This window comes from Octopus bimaculoides, chromosome 10 (genome assembly GCF_046866305.1).
Source record: "Octopus bimaculoides isolate indiv1 chromosome 10, ASM4686630v1, whole genome shotgun sequence".
Lineage (NCBI taxonomy): Eukaryota > Metazoa > Mollusca > Cephalopoda > Octopoda > Octopodidae > Octopus > Octopus bimaculoides.
Window position 1 is genome coordinate 44,321,423 of NC_142937.1, and position 17,500 is coordinate 44,338,922.

General features: G+C 35.0%; 1 protein-coding gene across 3 annotated transcripts in view; it reads left to right on the forward strand.

Annotated features, from left to right (window-relative positions):
• LOC106867966 (uncharacterized) overlaps positions 1-17,500 on the forward strand; it is a 95,380-nt gene that overhangs the window by 68,312 nt on the left and 9,568 nt on the right. Inside the window, exons 5-7 of one of the 3 annotated variants that reach the window (XM_089358568.1) lie at positions 800-916; positions 5,734-5,796; positions 12,064-12,134. In XM_089358568.1, the coding sequence (XP_089214694.1) occupies positions 800-916; positions 5,734-5,796; positions 12,064-12,119 (236 nt within the window). In that variant the 3' untranslated portion in view covers positions 12,120-12,134. Of the gene's footprint in view, positions 1-799; positions 917-5,733; positions 5,797-12,063; positions 12,135-17,500 lie in introns of those variants that run through there. The other 2 variants (XM_014913080.3, XM_014913151.3) reach the window with 2 other exon arrangements.

Genomic DNA, 17,500 nt, shown 5'->3' on the forward strand with positions numbered 1-17,500 from the left:
GAAGAAATAGTTAAATTAGCCCTGTTTATATATCTACTAATATAGGTTACATGTGTGTGTATTTGTGGCATGTTATGTGGATTTTCGTGAAATCGTCTGATGAGAGCAATTTTTCATGGAGGTAACTCTGAGAAACAGGGGAGTGAATCAACAATCATTGACTTATAGGTATAAAACTACACAATGTGTTGATTGTTGCTTTCTTTTATTTGTACAGATAAATGTATAATATATTTATATATAGCTCCATATGACTTAAAGTTTTGTTGGCCTGTAGGATGCATCCATCCATCTCCTCAAATATCAGAAGAAGAGTAAGAGGCAGGAGGACTGATTCATGTGACACCATGGCATGACAACACACTGGAGGACCTTAGTGACATGTTCAGGGACCAACCTTCCTCAATATCCTGTATGCCTTAGTCTCAGAACCATCTGCTATTTGACCCATAACTAGAATCCTTGACATGACAGGACATAGTAGTAGTAGTAGTAGTAGTAGTGATTAAAGTATCTCCATATTCTTCAAAACTCTTGTACTCTCAAGTTGGAGCCTTCTAAGCCTGCAGTTTAATGTCTTGCTCTGGATGAGTATACATATTATCTATTGTGAAAAAACAAAACAAAACAATAAAACTCGGAATTGATTGTGAATTGTACTTGTGTATTGCCTAAACTACATATGTGTATCTTTAAGAAAATTCCATTTGAAAAATTAGCTCTGATTTGTATTGAATAATGTTTCACATCAGATTCCCTATATATAGTTTGTCATGATTTAATTTGCTTTGTTGTGCAGGTGAAGGACAAGAAGTTATAATGGGACCACCCCCAGTCGTAATACCACCACCTGGACCAATGGGTTATGGTCCACATCCAGGAATGATGCCTCCCCCTGTAATGGATCCCAACCAAGGTTTGAAATATGAATTCCTTAATATTAACAGCTTGAAACGGTTTCTTTTTAAAATTCCAAGATAAAATCTACTGAGGGTGAAGAAAAAGAATTGTGATTCATCCAGGAAGCTAGTTGTCATTTCTCTATGAGCCACAAATTTTCCAATTTAAGCAATGGCTAAAGAGAGCAAAAAAATTTATAATTTATAGTAACTATTTGAATGAAAATTAATTTGCTTCATTATTTAAGGCTGAGGTGAAAGATTGTACTCTGTTAGATTTCAGATCCAAACTCAATCTAAATGTAATTTTATGTTAGAACTGTGGTTGATAGAAATGTAAATATGTGTGCGCATATGTTTTTAGGATTTATTATCCTTGTGTTTTTTTTTTCTATACATTTTAAGAATTATAACTCTCTTTCCTCTCTTTTTGATCATCTATAAAGCTGTTAACCTGAATAGATAAAAATATCTATTCAGAATAAGTTTTCTTTTTCTTATTCCTTTCTCTTCTTTAATTTTTCTAAAAAGTTATGATTTTTTTTTCTCAGTATATTTCATAATTTTGTACTCTAGTTTAATTTCATAGTTTATACAGTATTAGCCAAAAGGTAGTGTCACTGTTTTTCTTGTTTGTTGAAATTCCAAGATGAATGGTTAAAAAGCAGCTGATTGTTGTACTCACACTGTTTGACATAATGAAAGAGCTATTTGATTCAAATAGTTTCACAGTCAATTTTAAAGGATACCAAATGTACAAAGAGCTGCCAAATTAACTTAATTACTGTGCTGCCTTTTAAGTGCAGTCATTTTTATGTTACATGTCAGTTTTCCAGAATTTAAAGACTTGACTTGAGTGCAAGCTATTTTAATTGTTTTACTTAAGTGCAAGCTCTTTTAATTACTGCATAGAAATACATATAATTTTTTCTAGGTCATTTTATTCTTAATAATTTTAAAATGACATACTTGTTTAAGTTTGTCCTGAAGAGTGTGAGAATTATATTCATATCTAAATATGGTGGTAAAGATAACATGTTATGGACTCTAAAATATCTCCATTGAAGATATAATTTTGGAATTTATCTATGTATAACCTCATCTGAAAGAATGTAGATTTTTATAGCATTGAATTAAGAAGCCCTCAAGTTCTATTTACTTTTTTTTAATATATAAATTATATTTATATTATATTTTATATATCCATATTTTTAAGGTGACCCTTTTCTGACAGCAAAACTTTCCTATTATGAGAAGTATTTGCGAACAAAATTATGCCAGAGGAAATGAGGGAAATAACTTAGTTTGTGTAGTGAACTTTTTTCTTATGTTATCTTCTCATAGAAATTCTATTTGCCTCTTCTCTATCTGATACTAGATATTTGTTTGAAAATGTCATATGCTTTTGGTTCCCAATCATTTGTAGCTCACCGCTCTCCTTCATTGGTTGACATTTTTACAAACAACTCCTCCAAGGAAAATCCAGTGGCTTATTTTGATCAAAAGAAACCAATTTTGCACAGTGGTGTATCATCATCCATCAGATCATGGCAAAGATATTTTACTTTTTTTTTTATGTGCTTAAAATAAATATTGTACCTGGCTTAAATGTATTATTTCTCAGGAAAATTCAGACTACTCTAAACATCCAGCAACTTCCATTGTACTTCCTTGAAATTTGCTGTTGTGATTTCACAATGACCTAAATAGAGCAATGACCACCCATATTAAGAACTACTTCTGTATATATATATATATATATATATATTTCTGTTTCCCCTATTTCAATAATTTCTACTAGGATCATATTTTTAAATCTCAGTACCACTTATTTAATTTTTATATGATTTACTCAAAATTCTAATTGCCAAACAGTCAGAATCTTGATAAAAAAGTACTTTCACTTAATATTTTAATGAGTTCATATACTATATTTGTATTTTTAACTTAAGTGGCCTTAAACAATGTCTCCGGATTAATATTTTAATATCCTTTATTTCACTGTTACTGAAATCCATTGATGTGTGTGTGTGTGCATATGCATACATGCATGTCATAGTACATGTGTCATGTTTGATTATCCTGGATTTTTGAAAAATCTATTATATTGAAGACACATATTGATTATCACAAAACCAATTATTAGTTTTGGAAAGAGGCATTGTAATTGGCATTGAAAATTTGCAACAAACTTGTAGAAACAAAGCTAAACCAGAAAGAAAAGAAAAAAAATCTCTAAAACTATTAAATTTTGACTTCCATGCTTTTATATTTGTGTGTGTGTTACTCTGTGGAGAACTAGTCGTAGTAAGCTGAAATTGAGGGGTTTTTTTTTCACTGATAGAAGCGTCTGTGACTAATCTCAAAAGTATCGCTTGTCACCAATAATTTGAAATAATATGTTTGTTTTTGTATCACAGCTTCTACACCACAGAATTTTTACCAACATATATTTTTAAAAAATTTCTTCAGTCAATACAAGCCTTTAATATTTTTTTTATTATAATACTGTATTATGGCAGCCAAATGTTTTAACTTTTATACACCTATCATTCAGCATATTTTAATATATCCTCTTATTTATAGCAGTGACTTAAAAGCAAACACAGTTCAACTAGATTTATTCAGACAAAAATATTATATATGTATATGCTTTCAAATTTTATCACAATTTAAAAAAAATGGAGCTGTAACGTCACAGCTTCATGAGATATGTAGCATCTTTCATTTCTTTAATATTTGTCTACGTTTTTGCTTGGATAAACCTGTTAGTTAAAGAAAGAGAAATACTAAAATTCTTCTACTTTTAAGATTAGAAAATTAAAAAAAATTCTTTGGCATAAATTATCTTACTCACTGCAATGCATCACTTGCTCTACCTTCTATCCTCTGCATTTCATGTATTGCTTAAAATGTCTGTCATTCTTTCCTTTTCACCACTTTATGAAATGTTGTTCTCTTCTTCAACTGAGCCATTTTATTGATATGATCTTCTGTCAGCACCAACTTTCTCTTTACAAAATGAAATTGTTTAGAATACAAACTAATAAACACAATTATACAAGCTAATAAATTCAACTTAAAAAACCAATCAAAGCTAAGGTCATGCACAACACTTATTAATCTTGTACTGATGCTATACCTTATTAAAACACTTCTTTAAAACTGTGTCCTTCAGTGACAAACAGCAGTAGTTATCTATAGCATAATGACTACACAACTTTTCCTTATTTTCTTCAATATAAACCTAGCTCTGATTATTTACAATATTTCCAACATATATCTACAGTATGTGATTTTATTAAAAAATATTGGCACTAGCTGACATTTTAGTCTTTGACTAAGCAAGCAAGCTATATGACTCCAAACATTTTGGCTTAGCTAACTGCTAATATTTTTCATAATCCTTGTGTTTATTTCTAATGTTGGAAACATTGAAAATATTATTTAAGTATTTGATTAAGCCCTGCTTTGTAATTAAATTATCAGTTAATCACTTTCCTTATTCAATTTCTTTTCATGCTTTAATGACTAGGATACAACATTGTTTCTTTTTCATCTTGTCATATCATCTCATTTCTTATGTTTCAATAACCTTACTTGATGCTGTTAAATAATTTAGATTAGGAGAAATCGATTTTCAATCCAATAATTCTAGCTTCAGATTACACTCTTCTTACATTCTTTTTTTTTTATCTGAGAAGAATTAAAAAAATAAGAAATATTTTGAAAATAATTTGGGAAAACATTTATTAAATCCAAAGATTTCAAAATATTTTTCCTTTCTTTGTCATTACTTTTGCATATCTTGCTTGCTAACACTGATTGAGAAATTTCTACCTTCTTCATTTTGAAGCTCATACATCCTACACTGTTATTAGGTTTGGGAAGACTCTGCTGGTACCTGACTTCAAATATTTAATCTTGATTCATTATTCTACACAACTGTTTTTTTAAGACCAATGCCAAAATTGGGTTAGAACCAAATTGGCATTATTAAATTTATATCAGTTTGAGATAAAAACATCTCAAACAAACTTGTTATTCTAATTCTTCTATAATTCATTGTTATTGATCTAAACTACACTCACCATTAAGAATTTCAGTTATTTCTGGTTTTATATTCTCTTATCCAGTCAGCTTCCTTTATCCTTACAGTTTCAGGAATTATAGACCATGTCTTCTGGGTATATTCTCTTTTTTTGGGTGCTTGTAAATATCAGAATATTTTGCCTGTTTGACCAGAGACGTTTGTATTTAATGTCTCCAGCAGCATTAATATCTCTTTCATTAAAGATACCTTTCTATCTAGTTTTTAATGAATGAAGTTAGTATTTCAGTTCAAGTTATATTTTGTGTTGTTCAATCATGCAACTGTTCAGAGTATATCTATTATCTTAGATTCCAACAGTGGCATCTTTGTGATTAAAAATCAATCAATCTTGTAAGGTACTATAAATACCCAATCAGAGCTGTCCAGTGTAGACCTTTTAGAGATACAGTAGAAATTCAAAGTTTTACATATAGCTTTAATATTTCCACAAGTCTCTTCAATGTCCATTTAACCATATAATACAGCCAACATCTTTGTTAATCTCCAGAAAAAAAAAGAAAATCACCATTCATTCGACAGTCTTTCTACAGCCTTCAGTTTCCAGTACTGCTTCAACTTTTTATATCTCTTTCTTGCATTCGTCATGATTAACTGACCTAAATATCATTATATTTTCTCCCCCTTTCTTAATCATTTTTTCTCTGCTTTAATTATTTAATTTCTTCCAAACCAGATTGGTGCTTTGTGCATATTTTTCTCTTTATTCTAACATTATTGCAGCACAATATCCAATGAATTATGGCTCTACATATGGACAGCCTTCATGTCCACCACCACCACCAGGTAGAGAATTGATTCTACATTTAAATAAATATTTTTGTGCATGTTTCTAATGAATTGCCTGTTATGAGCTATTTAAATTATGGTGATGTTTGATTTCTAGTACTGTTGTTATTAATGCTGCTCTGCCTAGCATCCTTTCATAGCTCTTTTTGTTCTTTCTTTGCATGTTTTCTTTTTTTTGATATAGTTAAACAAGTTTTTGTTAGGATGAAACATTGCGATAACCACATCTAACAATGCCCTATTTACAATGTTTTATTACCCGACACTCACCAAAACAAAAAAAAAACAAAACAAAAACAAATTGTTTAATTCTTCCTTCCAGTATCATTGACGACTGTTGTGTTTCAAATGCAAATGAAATGCAACCTTTTCCCCTATTTTTTTATTGGGATTAGTGTGAATCAATCTTTATTTATTTTAAAGTTAGATCTGATCAAAGAATAAGTTTCTATATTACAAGTCTCTGGAAACCACTCAGTGTTTAATTTTTTGACTTTCTATTCATATTCTCTCTATTTGATACTCACATTTACATTCCAAACACACACACACACACACACACACACACACACACACACACACACACTCAAAAACGCACTCGCCTCTAACCTACAATCACGCTGTCTTGCTCTATTAACTTTGGCCTCTGTTCCTCAGTACTTAGGTAGTACATTTGTCTTGCTTGTCTCTCCAATTCTTTCTACCCATATTGTATCCATCCACCTCCCACTGGGTCTTGCATTAACCACTATGCATAGTCATTTTTTCTCAGAGCGAACAGACCTCTGAAATGTCCTCAGCCATTTTGTTAGAGATCCACACCAACAAACAGTTTGGTAGGCAGAATATTATATTTGAATATTATACACAACACTTGCATTAGTGTAACGTTAAAACGGGACAAGCGAGATCATTCTCATAGTAACAGAAATTCAAACAATGCAAATCAAAGGGAGATAAATAAAGGGAGGTAACTTGTACACAAACTAAGAATTGTTAGCAAACCTTGCTGGTGAACAAGCATATTATTGAAGTATTACTCTCTTTACTCTTTTACTTGTTTCAGTCATTTGACTGCGGCCATGCTGGAGCACCACCTTTAGTCGAGCAAATCGACCCCAGGACTTATTCTTTGGAAGCCTAGTACTTATTCTATCGATCTCTTTAGCCAAACCGCTATGTTACGGGGAAGTAAACACACCAGCATTGGTTGTCAAGCGATGCTGGGGGGACAAACACAGACACACAAACATATATACATACATGCATATCTATCTATATATATATATATATATATATATATATATATATATATATATATATATGACGGGCTTATTTCAATTTCCGTCTACTAAATCCACTCACAAGGGTCTAGTCAGCCCGAGGCTATAGTAGAAGACACTTGCTCAAGGTGCCGTGCAGTGGGAATGAACCCGGAACTATGTGGTTGGTTAGCTAGCTACTTACCACACAGCCACTCCTGCACGTATGTATTCTTGAACGCACCTGTTCATTTCCAGTACCTGTTCTTGTATCGACACAAACAGTTTCCATATCACTCAGTACACGTGTATTAATTACTGTAATTCTGAGTACAAAGTACATATTTGTCTACAGGTAATATTTTGGATTGTTTATGCTGGCAATGAAACTAGTGTATAAAAATACATAAACGTATAAAAAGAGAAGAATAAAATAGAATTTTTAAATGTATGTATATTGCCTTGGATTAACGTGCACACCTTAGTATATATCTTTATACACTTGTATATTTGCATATTTATACATCATCACGTGTTCATCTTTGTCCTCTCGCATACACTCATTGTATTCAGTGAGCCAATGTATAAACATTGATACCCATAAGCTGTACTTTCATGAAGCATACATTAGTGGTCATGCACTTTTCCACATGCATCAGGATACACACACCTACTCATACATGCATACATATATAATTATACACACACAGAATTATTCATATATATGCATTCTCTCTCTCCCTATATATATATATATATATATACATATGCACACACACACACACAGATTTACACATACATGCATGCATATGCGTGACTATATATATATATATATATATATATACATATATATATATATATAGTTGCAATTATGCATTTGGGTAGAGGACTTGTAGAATGGTGTGTAAATCTCATCTACTGTTTCTGGCTACACGATGTCAACAACAGTAGGAATATATATGGTAGTGGATTTACTTCAGGAATAGATTTTTATATAAATAGACAAGAGACAGAAAATGGAATTCACACACACACACACACACACACACACACACACGCACACGCACGCACACACACACACACACACACACACACACACACAAATATATATGCACACACTATGTCTGTCTCTCTCTTTTACATATGTTTTCCTTATCTGCAGGTTCTTTCCATTTTGGTAGCTTTTAATTAACTGTCATTTCTTCCTAATCACTACATATCTGTACCAATAGTATCACCTCTCTTGCCATCTCCATCAGATTCTTTTATATCTAGTATTTCTCTCAACTCGTTTGTGTTCTGTCATTCATGCATTGTAACATAACATATTGTTCACAGCATGGCTTTATTTCTTTCCAATCTTTGTTCACCCTTTGCATTTTAATGTCTTCCAATATCTTATATACAAGCATCATACCATGTACCTTTCACATAAAGAGAAAATCCCTTTGTTGCCAGAACAGGTACAAGGTCCCAAAATGTTTTCTACTATGTTCTTACTTTGTATAATATACTTTTGGAATACCTACCTCCACTGCTCATTTGATCACATTGATAAGGAAAGCTGTTTGAAAATCTTCATGGATTCTCCTGAGCATAGGAAAAATTATATTTCATGGTTGTTTTTTTATTGAACAGCTGTTTTATACAAGGTCCTTCTTCCTGGTCTGCCTGTAATCCCATTACACCACTTGTTCATCTGTTGTATGGAATTCTTACCATATTTTCCAGCATATAGGTCGACATATATATTGTGTAAACATTCAAACATAGTCATTATCTCTCCAAATCCAGTTGCATTTCACATGAAAGTTTTGGCTCAAATTTTTGTCTGAAAAATTCGACTTGTATTCCAAAAAATATGGTACTTATTCCTTTTCTGCATATCAAGCATGACAAATAGCAGTAGAGTCCCATCTTCATTTTTGTTTATTAAAACTGTCTATATATTTATATCTTTGTTGTACATATATCTTCATTATTTAATGCCCATGTTCCACTTATATATATATGTCTGTTCACAGATAGTTATTTGCAGATAGTTTTATGACGCTTATTTCATTTACATTAATGAAACTGATTTAAACAATCTATACCCAGTGTATATAACAACTCCTATATTTTTAGTTGTCTCCCTTGCTTTCCTATCCTCTAAAGAAATTAGTTTTCCTAAATTTTCTTGGGTCCAGACTTTGCAACCAGACCTGATCTCCTTGCCAGTGTTTTTATGCATCTTTGGTATAAAAATTGTATTTCAATTTTTGCATATTATTATCATTATTATCATTATTATTATTAGCATTATTATTATTATTATTATTATTATTTTTGATGTGAGGTGGTGGTGGTGGTGGTGGTGGTGGTGGTCTTTGTGGTGGGGCAAATGAATTACATTGACCAGTACTTGGTTGGTACTTATTTTATTGACCCTAAAAGGATGAAGAAAATCTGAATTTGAACTCAGAATGTAATGAGTCAGAAGAAATACTACAAATCATTAATTTTTATCCTATGCTCTAACGATTCTGTCAACTCACTGCCTTCACCATCATTATGATAATCCTTTCTCTTATACGTATAAGGCTTGAAATTTTGGTTGAGATGCTAGTTGATACTTTGATTCCAATATACAACTGGTACCTATTTCATCGACCCTGGAAGAGTGGGGGTAGCAGGGAACTGTACCAGATAACCAGAAGGGAGGCTGGGCGACAGGTTTACATAGCTAAGGGAGAAGCAGAAAAGAAGAAGTTTGCTAATGTTCAGCAACGTGCGGACCAAAGAATTGAAGTATTTCAGATTGCAAGACAGTGTGTGAGAGAAGACTGTGATGTCATAGGAGAGAAATGTGTCTGCATGGATGATGGTGCACTTGCTTTTAATGATTCTGAAGAGAAAGAGGCTTGGAGAAGCCATTATGAAAGATTGCTGAGTGTGGAGAATGAATGGGAGGAGAGCCTGCCAAATGTTGACCCAGTAGAGGGACCAGCTATCCGAATAGACAGCTCCCTGGTAGATAAAGCAATTAAGGGTATGAAGCCAGGAAAAGCCCCCGACCCATCAGGAATCATAGCTGAGATGCTTAAAATATCTGGTGGCGTGGGCTATGGCCTAGTCACCCGTATTGTAAACCAGGTAGTTCATGAAGGAGTCATACCCAATGACTGGCATAGCAGCACCATAGTCAACTGCTACAAGGGTAAAGGTGATGCTCTAGATAGAAATAACTACAGGGGTATCAAACTGCTGGATTAGGTGATGACAGTCATGGAGAGGGTCATAGCCCAACTAATTAGGGAGAGAGTCTGCTTAGATGAGATGCTGTTCGGTTTTGTGCCGGTAGAAGCACCACTGATGCTATATTCCTGGTACGGCAACTGCAGGAGAAATACCTAGCCAAAGATAAACCCCTATACTTGGCTTTTGTGGACATGGAGAAAGCCTTTGACTGGGTCTCCCGATCCCCTATCTGGTGAGCAATGTGGAAACTAAGGATTGACGAATTGTTAATAAGGGCTGTACAGGCCTTCTACAGAGATGCCATTAGTAAGGTTAGGGTTGGCAATGAGTATAGTGAAGAATTCTGGGTAGAAGTAGGATCCACCAAGGATCATCCCTCAGCCCCCTCTTATTCATCTTGGTCCTTCAGGCAATAACAGAGGAATTCAAGACAGGTTGCTCCTGAGAGCTCCTCTATGCTGATGACCTGGCTCTCATAGCAGAATCACTACCAGAACTAGAGAAGAAACTTCAGGTGTGGAAGCAAGGTTTAGAACCGAAGGGCCTTAGAGTCAATGTCGCAAAAACCAAAGTCCTAGTAAGTAGGAAGGTGAACACATCACAAACCCTTTCGGGTAGATGGCCCTGCTCAATCTGTAGAAAAGGTGTAGGTAGAAACTCCATAAGATGTACCCAGTATAAGCTATAGATGCATAAGAGGTGCAGCAACATCAAAGTAAGGTTAACCGGGAAGATAGCTTTCGTGTGTGGCAGATGCACAGGGGCAATAAACACTGAAGATGTACAGAAAACATCCCATCACATGCCAGGGGAAAAAAACTAGAAGTAGTTGATAGCTTCTGCTACCTAGGTGACCAAGTCTGTAGTGGGGTTGGATGCTCGGAGAGTGTTGCTACTAGAATAAGAATAGCCTGGGCAAAGTTCAGAAAGTTCCTACCTCTACTGGTGACAAAGGGCCTCTTGCTCAGAGTGAAATGTAGATTGTATGATGCATGCTTCATGGCAGTGAAACATGGGTCATGACTGCTGAAGACATGCGTAGGCTCGAAAGAAATGAAGCTAGCATGATCCGCTGGATGTGTAATGTCAGTGTGCACACACGACAGAGTGTAATCGCCTGGAGAGAAATGTTGGACATAAGAATCATCAGATATGGTGTGCAAGAGAGACGACTGTGCTGGTATGGTCATGTACTATGGATGGATGAGGAGAGCAACATGCCATACTTGAAGAGACTTAGTGCATCAATTACATCAAAATTAAAATCAAATCTAACCACAATCAAATGGAAATTGTAGTTGTGGCTGATGCCAGTACTGCCTGACTGGTTCTCATGCTGGTGGAACGCAATAAGCACCATTCATGCATGGGTCATTGCCAGTGCTGCCTGACTGGCTCCCCGTTCCGGTGGCACATAAAAAGCACCCACTGCACTCTCGGAGTGGTTGGCATTAGGAAGGGCATCCAGCTGTAGAAACATTGCCAGGTCAGATTGGAGCCTGGTGCGACTTCCTGGCTTGCCAGAACCCAGTCAAACCGTCCAACCCATGCCAGCATGGAAAACAGACGTTAAATGATGATGATGATGAATGATAATAATAATGATAATAATGTAAAAGAAAAGTTTTTTTATTGTTTGGTTATGCCCTGATTTGTTGATATTGATTTTATTTTTTGTTTTGTTTGATTTTCTTTCTCTCTCTTTCTCTCACTCTTTTTTTTATCTAATTTCTTTTTTCTCATATACTCATAAACCATTCAGAATATGACCCTTTGTTACAAGGTAATAACATAGGTATAATTTTTTTAATTAATTAGAAATACAGAACTAAACAAAATTACCCTCCTTTTCTCTTTTAGTTTTATTTCCTGCTTACTATGCAATATTTCTCCATGCTTTGTAATTCCAGTTTGGCAGAATTCCATATTAAAGTAGATCTGTGTTGTTTTGTTGATTTTCGAACAGACTAGTGTAAAAATCCAATCTCCTTCTTTGCTGACATTTTAAATGTTCACTACTAATTAGACAATTTTAGTTTTAGTTGCACAGTACCAAAAATATCTCATCATCTTTCTTTCTTTTTCAGCTGCCTCTCACTTCTTTCTGTCTGCCTTTTTTGCTATATGTGTGTGTGTGTGTGTGTGTGTGTGTGTGTGTGTGTGTGCGTGTGTTATGTCTAAGTCTTACATCTTGTTACATGATGGTGCATGGCTCATTGGTAAGCATCGGGCTCACAATCATGAGGTAGTGAGTTCGAATCCCGGACCAGGTTGTGTGTTGTGTTCTTGAGCAACACACTTTATTTCACATTGCTTCAGTTCACTCAGCTGCAGAAATGAGTTGCAACATCATTGGTGCCAAGCTGTATTGACCTTTGTCTTTCCCTTGGATAACGTTGGTGACTTGGAGAGGGGAGGCTGATATACATGTGTGACTGCTAGTCTTTCATAGACAACCTTGCCCAGACTTTTGCCTTGGGGAGTAACTTTCTAGGTGCAATCCCATGGTCATTCATGATTGAATGGAATCTTTACTTTTACATCTTGTTACATCTAAGGCTGGACAATTGGTGTGTTAATTTATCTCCATTGAGAGGAAAAACATGTTAACGACTGTCATTTTGTGCCCCTTCCTCACCTAATTGCCCCTCCCCTTCCTTCCCATATTGTCTTTTCTTTGATGACATGTTATTTCAGGAAATTGATTACTGATTGCTTCACATTATCACTCACTCTCCTTTACAGTTAGTTGCAGTTGCCACAGATATTTATTTATCTTCCTTCAAAGTGAGGATACTTCCAGTAAATCAAGAATTGATAATGATTAGCATCTAGTTTGCATTTTATTCATTCTTATTTAAATTCATAGCACTGGCCGCTGAGTTATTTAATTCAGCTAATTTATATATGTATTTATCAATTTGTAAACAAACCCAAAGGCTATTAAATTTTGGAGAAAAGCAGCCACATAGGTCTTTTTATAATAACTGCAATTATATATTATTTTTTTATAATAATAATATTATAGGCTCTAATTAAAGTGACTTATCTTAACAAACAGACTGAAAAAAGAAAAAAGAATCACTGGAAATTGAACATAAATAACACCAATGCTTACACAGCTCCGTACACACCCAACTCAGCCATGTAGCCCCCCCCCCACCATCAATTTCAGCCATATTTGATGTATAAATATTTTCTGTCTGTATTTATATTTATCAATTTGTAAACAAACACAAGGGCTGTTAAATTTCAGAGAAAAGCAACCACATAGGTCTTGTTACCGTCAATTTGTTTAGATTAGTCCCTTTAATTGGAGTCTATATCATTATTATTATTATTATTATTATTATTATTATTATTATTAAAAAATAATATATATTAACAGTTGTTATGTATATATATATATACAAGTTGATGTACCTGGTAATTCCTGGGAAAGCAGGGCTTGGTTCCGTTCTCATAGTTGTTTCGCTAATTCAGTAACAACAATACAAAGTATGTAGCCCTTAAAACGGTTTCTGTGCATTTACAGAGAATATCAAAATGTCTTACAGAGGATCTTGTTTTTAGGAATTCCCAATAAGTTATGAAAACCCAAATTGTGAAGTCAGTTATGTAATTACACGAAATTAGTTACCCAATAGTAAGAATTGAAATTAAGCAATTAATTCTGGTTAGAAAACTCTGGGTAGCTAAATTTCAGAATTTTTTTTTTTTTGATTGTTTTTAATATTGTTATTATTAAGGCAGTGAACTGGCAGAATTGTTACTATGTCAGGTGAAATGTTTAGTGCTATTTTGTCCATCTTTCCCTTCTGGGTTGAAATTCCATCGACATTCTATGCATTTCATAGTTGTAATTGACCTGTTGACCTGTTTTTGCAAGAGACGTTTTACTTCTTAATACAACAATAATAGAAACGATCTGTCTGTGCAATTATGCAAGTTTGGATTCTATACCAAAATCATAAAGACAAATACACCATCTTTTATATGTAGGTATAACAAAAGATTTTAACAGAATAGAATGTTAATTGAGCAAAGAGTCCTCTCAATTATTAAAGAAGTAAAAAGTATAATATAACTTGTGCTGTCATGTTCAAAGAACAGCTGAAGTCCTTATATTACAGGTTTCAAAAAATCATATATTTGTTTTGCCTTAGGCTCTCAATTGCTGATGGTGTTGTAAAGGTACTGTTGTAATATCTGGTATGTTATAAACATTTTTATACCTGGTGCAGCCAATATCTCTCTAGGTTAAATTATGGTCAATTTCTTCTAGAGAGACAAAGACAGAAGGAATGGGAGAGGAATCAACTCCAATGTTGGACTAGTATTTAATTTAATTGTTTGAAATGGATGAAAGTAAAGTTGGCCTTTGCAGTATTTGAACTCAGAGCATAGAAAATTGAAAGATTACCACAAAGTATTCTTTCCAACCCTCTAGTGACTCAGTCAATTCAATGCCTGCATGTAGATGTTAAAATGTAGATCCATTGCAAAGACAGTTAATGTTGACATTAGTTGTAGTTCTTGTGCATCAGCTTCCAAATATTCACTTCATCTGTTTAGCCAACACCAGATTTTGTCACTATTATTATCAGTGTAGTTGATACCAGAACTGAGTTAATGATGAAATATAATGCAAATTTTAATCACTGGCTTGAGACAGTCAAAAGCAACAATATACCTACTTATTAGCAGTTAATTCATGGGTTCAAAGAACTCTCGTGGCAGTCTCCATTCCCATGTTTAGACTGTTAATGTTTGTTCCTTGCACACATTCTAAAACCTTTCCAAATTTAGATTTTCATTTTTCAGTGTTTCAGTTCTTGTATATGTTGAGAACAAGTACTTTTCTCTACTATCCAATTGTTTAACTTGCTATTGGCATATACAAAGTATTCAGGCTAAATTTGACAGTTTGCATAAAAGGCAAAGAAAACAAAATATCCTATCCAAGAATAAACGTATTTTAAAAAATCAAAAGATGCCAAGAGATAGATAACAGTTTACTCAAAGTAGCTGCCCTCAACTTCCACAATGGCCTCAAGATGGTTCCAGAACCTGGCACATGCATTCCTCACTGGGTCCCTGAGAAGAATTTTGAATACCTCTTTGATCTTGACCAGCAGTTCAGCCTTGGTGTTGCAGGCATTGTGGTTGGTGTTTTTCTCAACTGTGCACCACACATAATGATCCATGAGGTTACAACTGGAGGAATTAGGAGACTAGAAATTGGCACTGGTGAAGTTGTAAAAATTTGCTGACTGGAGGTATGGCAAGGAGCCAAATCCTCTTGCCACATATCCTTTTGCCACCTTACAGCACATCTTCTCCAGCCAAGGTTTGACCACAGCCTTCAGCAACTTCATGTAGCTGTCTGAATTGAGTTTAAGACCTTGTTGAAAGATGTGGGGCAACATGACATCACCTTCATAGGAGACACATTCAAAAACCATTATAGTTTGAGGGAACTTGGTTTTCATGGTACATGGGACATCACATGGATTGTGGGCAAGCCATCTGTTGTTCTAGGTGTTGTGCAACTGGTCCTGACAGAAGTTCCTTTCATCTGAGAACCAGATCATCTTCTGCTCAACAGGATGCCTCAGTTTGTTCAGGAATTTATTTGTTTTTGTTAAGTTGTTCTTGGTTGTCAGAACTTGTCTCTTGTACAAGTGGTAGTGAAGGTCCTCATTCAGGGCTAGCGTCATGATGCCAACTTCAATACACATTTCTCTTGCCAAAGTCTGGATCCCCTTGCTTGGATCTGCCAAAGTCTAGATCCCTTGCAGTTGCTGGATGAATTCCAACATGCAGACATAATCAAAAGGTCCACTGTGTCCCTTCCTTCTGGCTACAGCTTCATAGCCTCCATTGCAGCTGTCCATGTCATGTCTTATAGCCTTACAGTGTTCACAGAGTATTGAGCAGCAGTCATGATTTTGGCATTTTGATACCCAGTGTGAATCATCATGACACAGGTAACTCTGAGACAAGTAACTCTTTTTCAATACACAAATGGCTTCCAGTCCTCTATGCCAGCTAGCTTTTTCACAGCTACAACTTTAATCTTCATACTCTCTAAAACTGTTAACCAATACACCAAGTTGTTCCTCAAAAAAGGAGACATAAAAAAATCATCAATTTTAGCCTGAAAACTGTAGTTAAAAAAGACCATTGCTATTTTATTAGGTTGTCAAGAAAGTTCTTGCGGTTTTTAACCTTTAAATTCAGATGCACATATCTCAGCTCAAACAAAACGTTATTAATTGAAATAAACATCATCAGAATCAACACACTTTTACCAACATGAAACAATTTTATTTATGCCAGTAGCATAAAAATCCTGAATTCTGGTGGTGATGAAGTTACTGAAGGCGTGTTTGGCATCGTCTTGGTTTTTGAAGCATTTCTCACACATGAAGTTGTTGAAATGCTTGCAAAAGTGGTAGTCGGTAGGCGAGAGGTCTGGTGAGTATGGCAGATGAGGCAGAGTTTCGTAGCCCAATTCGTCCAACTTCTGCAGGTTCAGTTGTGCGACGTGCAACTGAGCGTTGTCGTGGAGAAGAATTGGTCCTTTTCTATTGACCAACGCTGGCTGTTGTCGGAATTTCTTATGCATTTCATCCATTTGCTGACAGTACTTCTCTGCCATAATGGTTTCGCTTGGATCTAAAAAGCTGTGATGAATGAGACCGGCCGCAGACCACCAAACAGTCACCATGACCTTCTTTTGGTGCGACTTTGGCTTCGGGAAGTGCTGTGAAGCTTCGTTGGAGTCCAACCACTGAGCTGAGCATTGCCGCACTTTTCATTGCAAATCACAATCCGGTTGAGAAATGGGTCATTCTTGTTGCGTAAAAGAAGGGAAGACGACATTACAAAACGGTGTTTCTTTTTGGTTGTTGTTCAATTCGTGTGGCTCCCATTTCTCAGGTATTTTTGTTTTTCCAATCTCTTTCAAGTGGTTGGAAATTGCCGTATACGTAAGCTCTCAAACAGTTGTGCGTGGATTGGCTTTCACTAAGGCTCTCAGTTGATTGTTGTCAACATCCGATGGCCGACCACTACGCTTATCATCTTCAAGACTCTCGTCGCGGCTACAAAATTTCTTGAACCACCATTGTGCTGTATGTTCATTAGTGATTCCTGGGCCATACGCATTGTTGATATCGCAAGCTGTTTCAGCA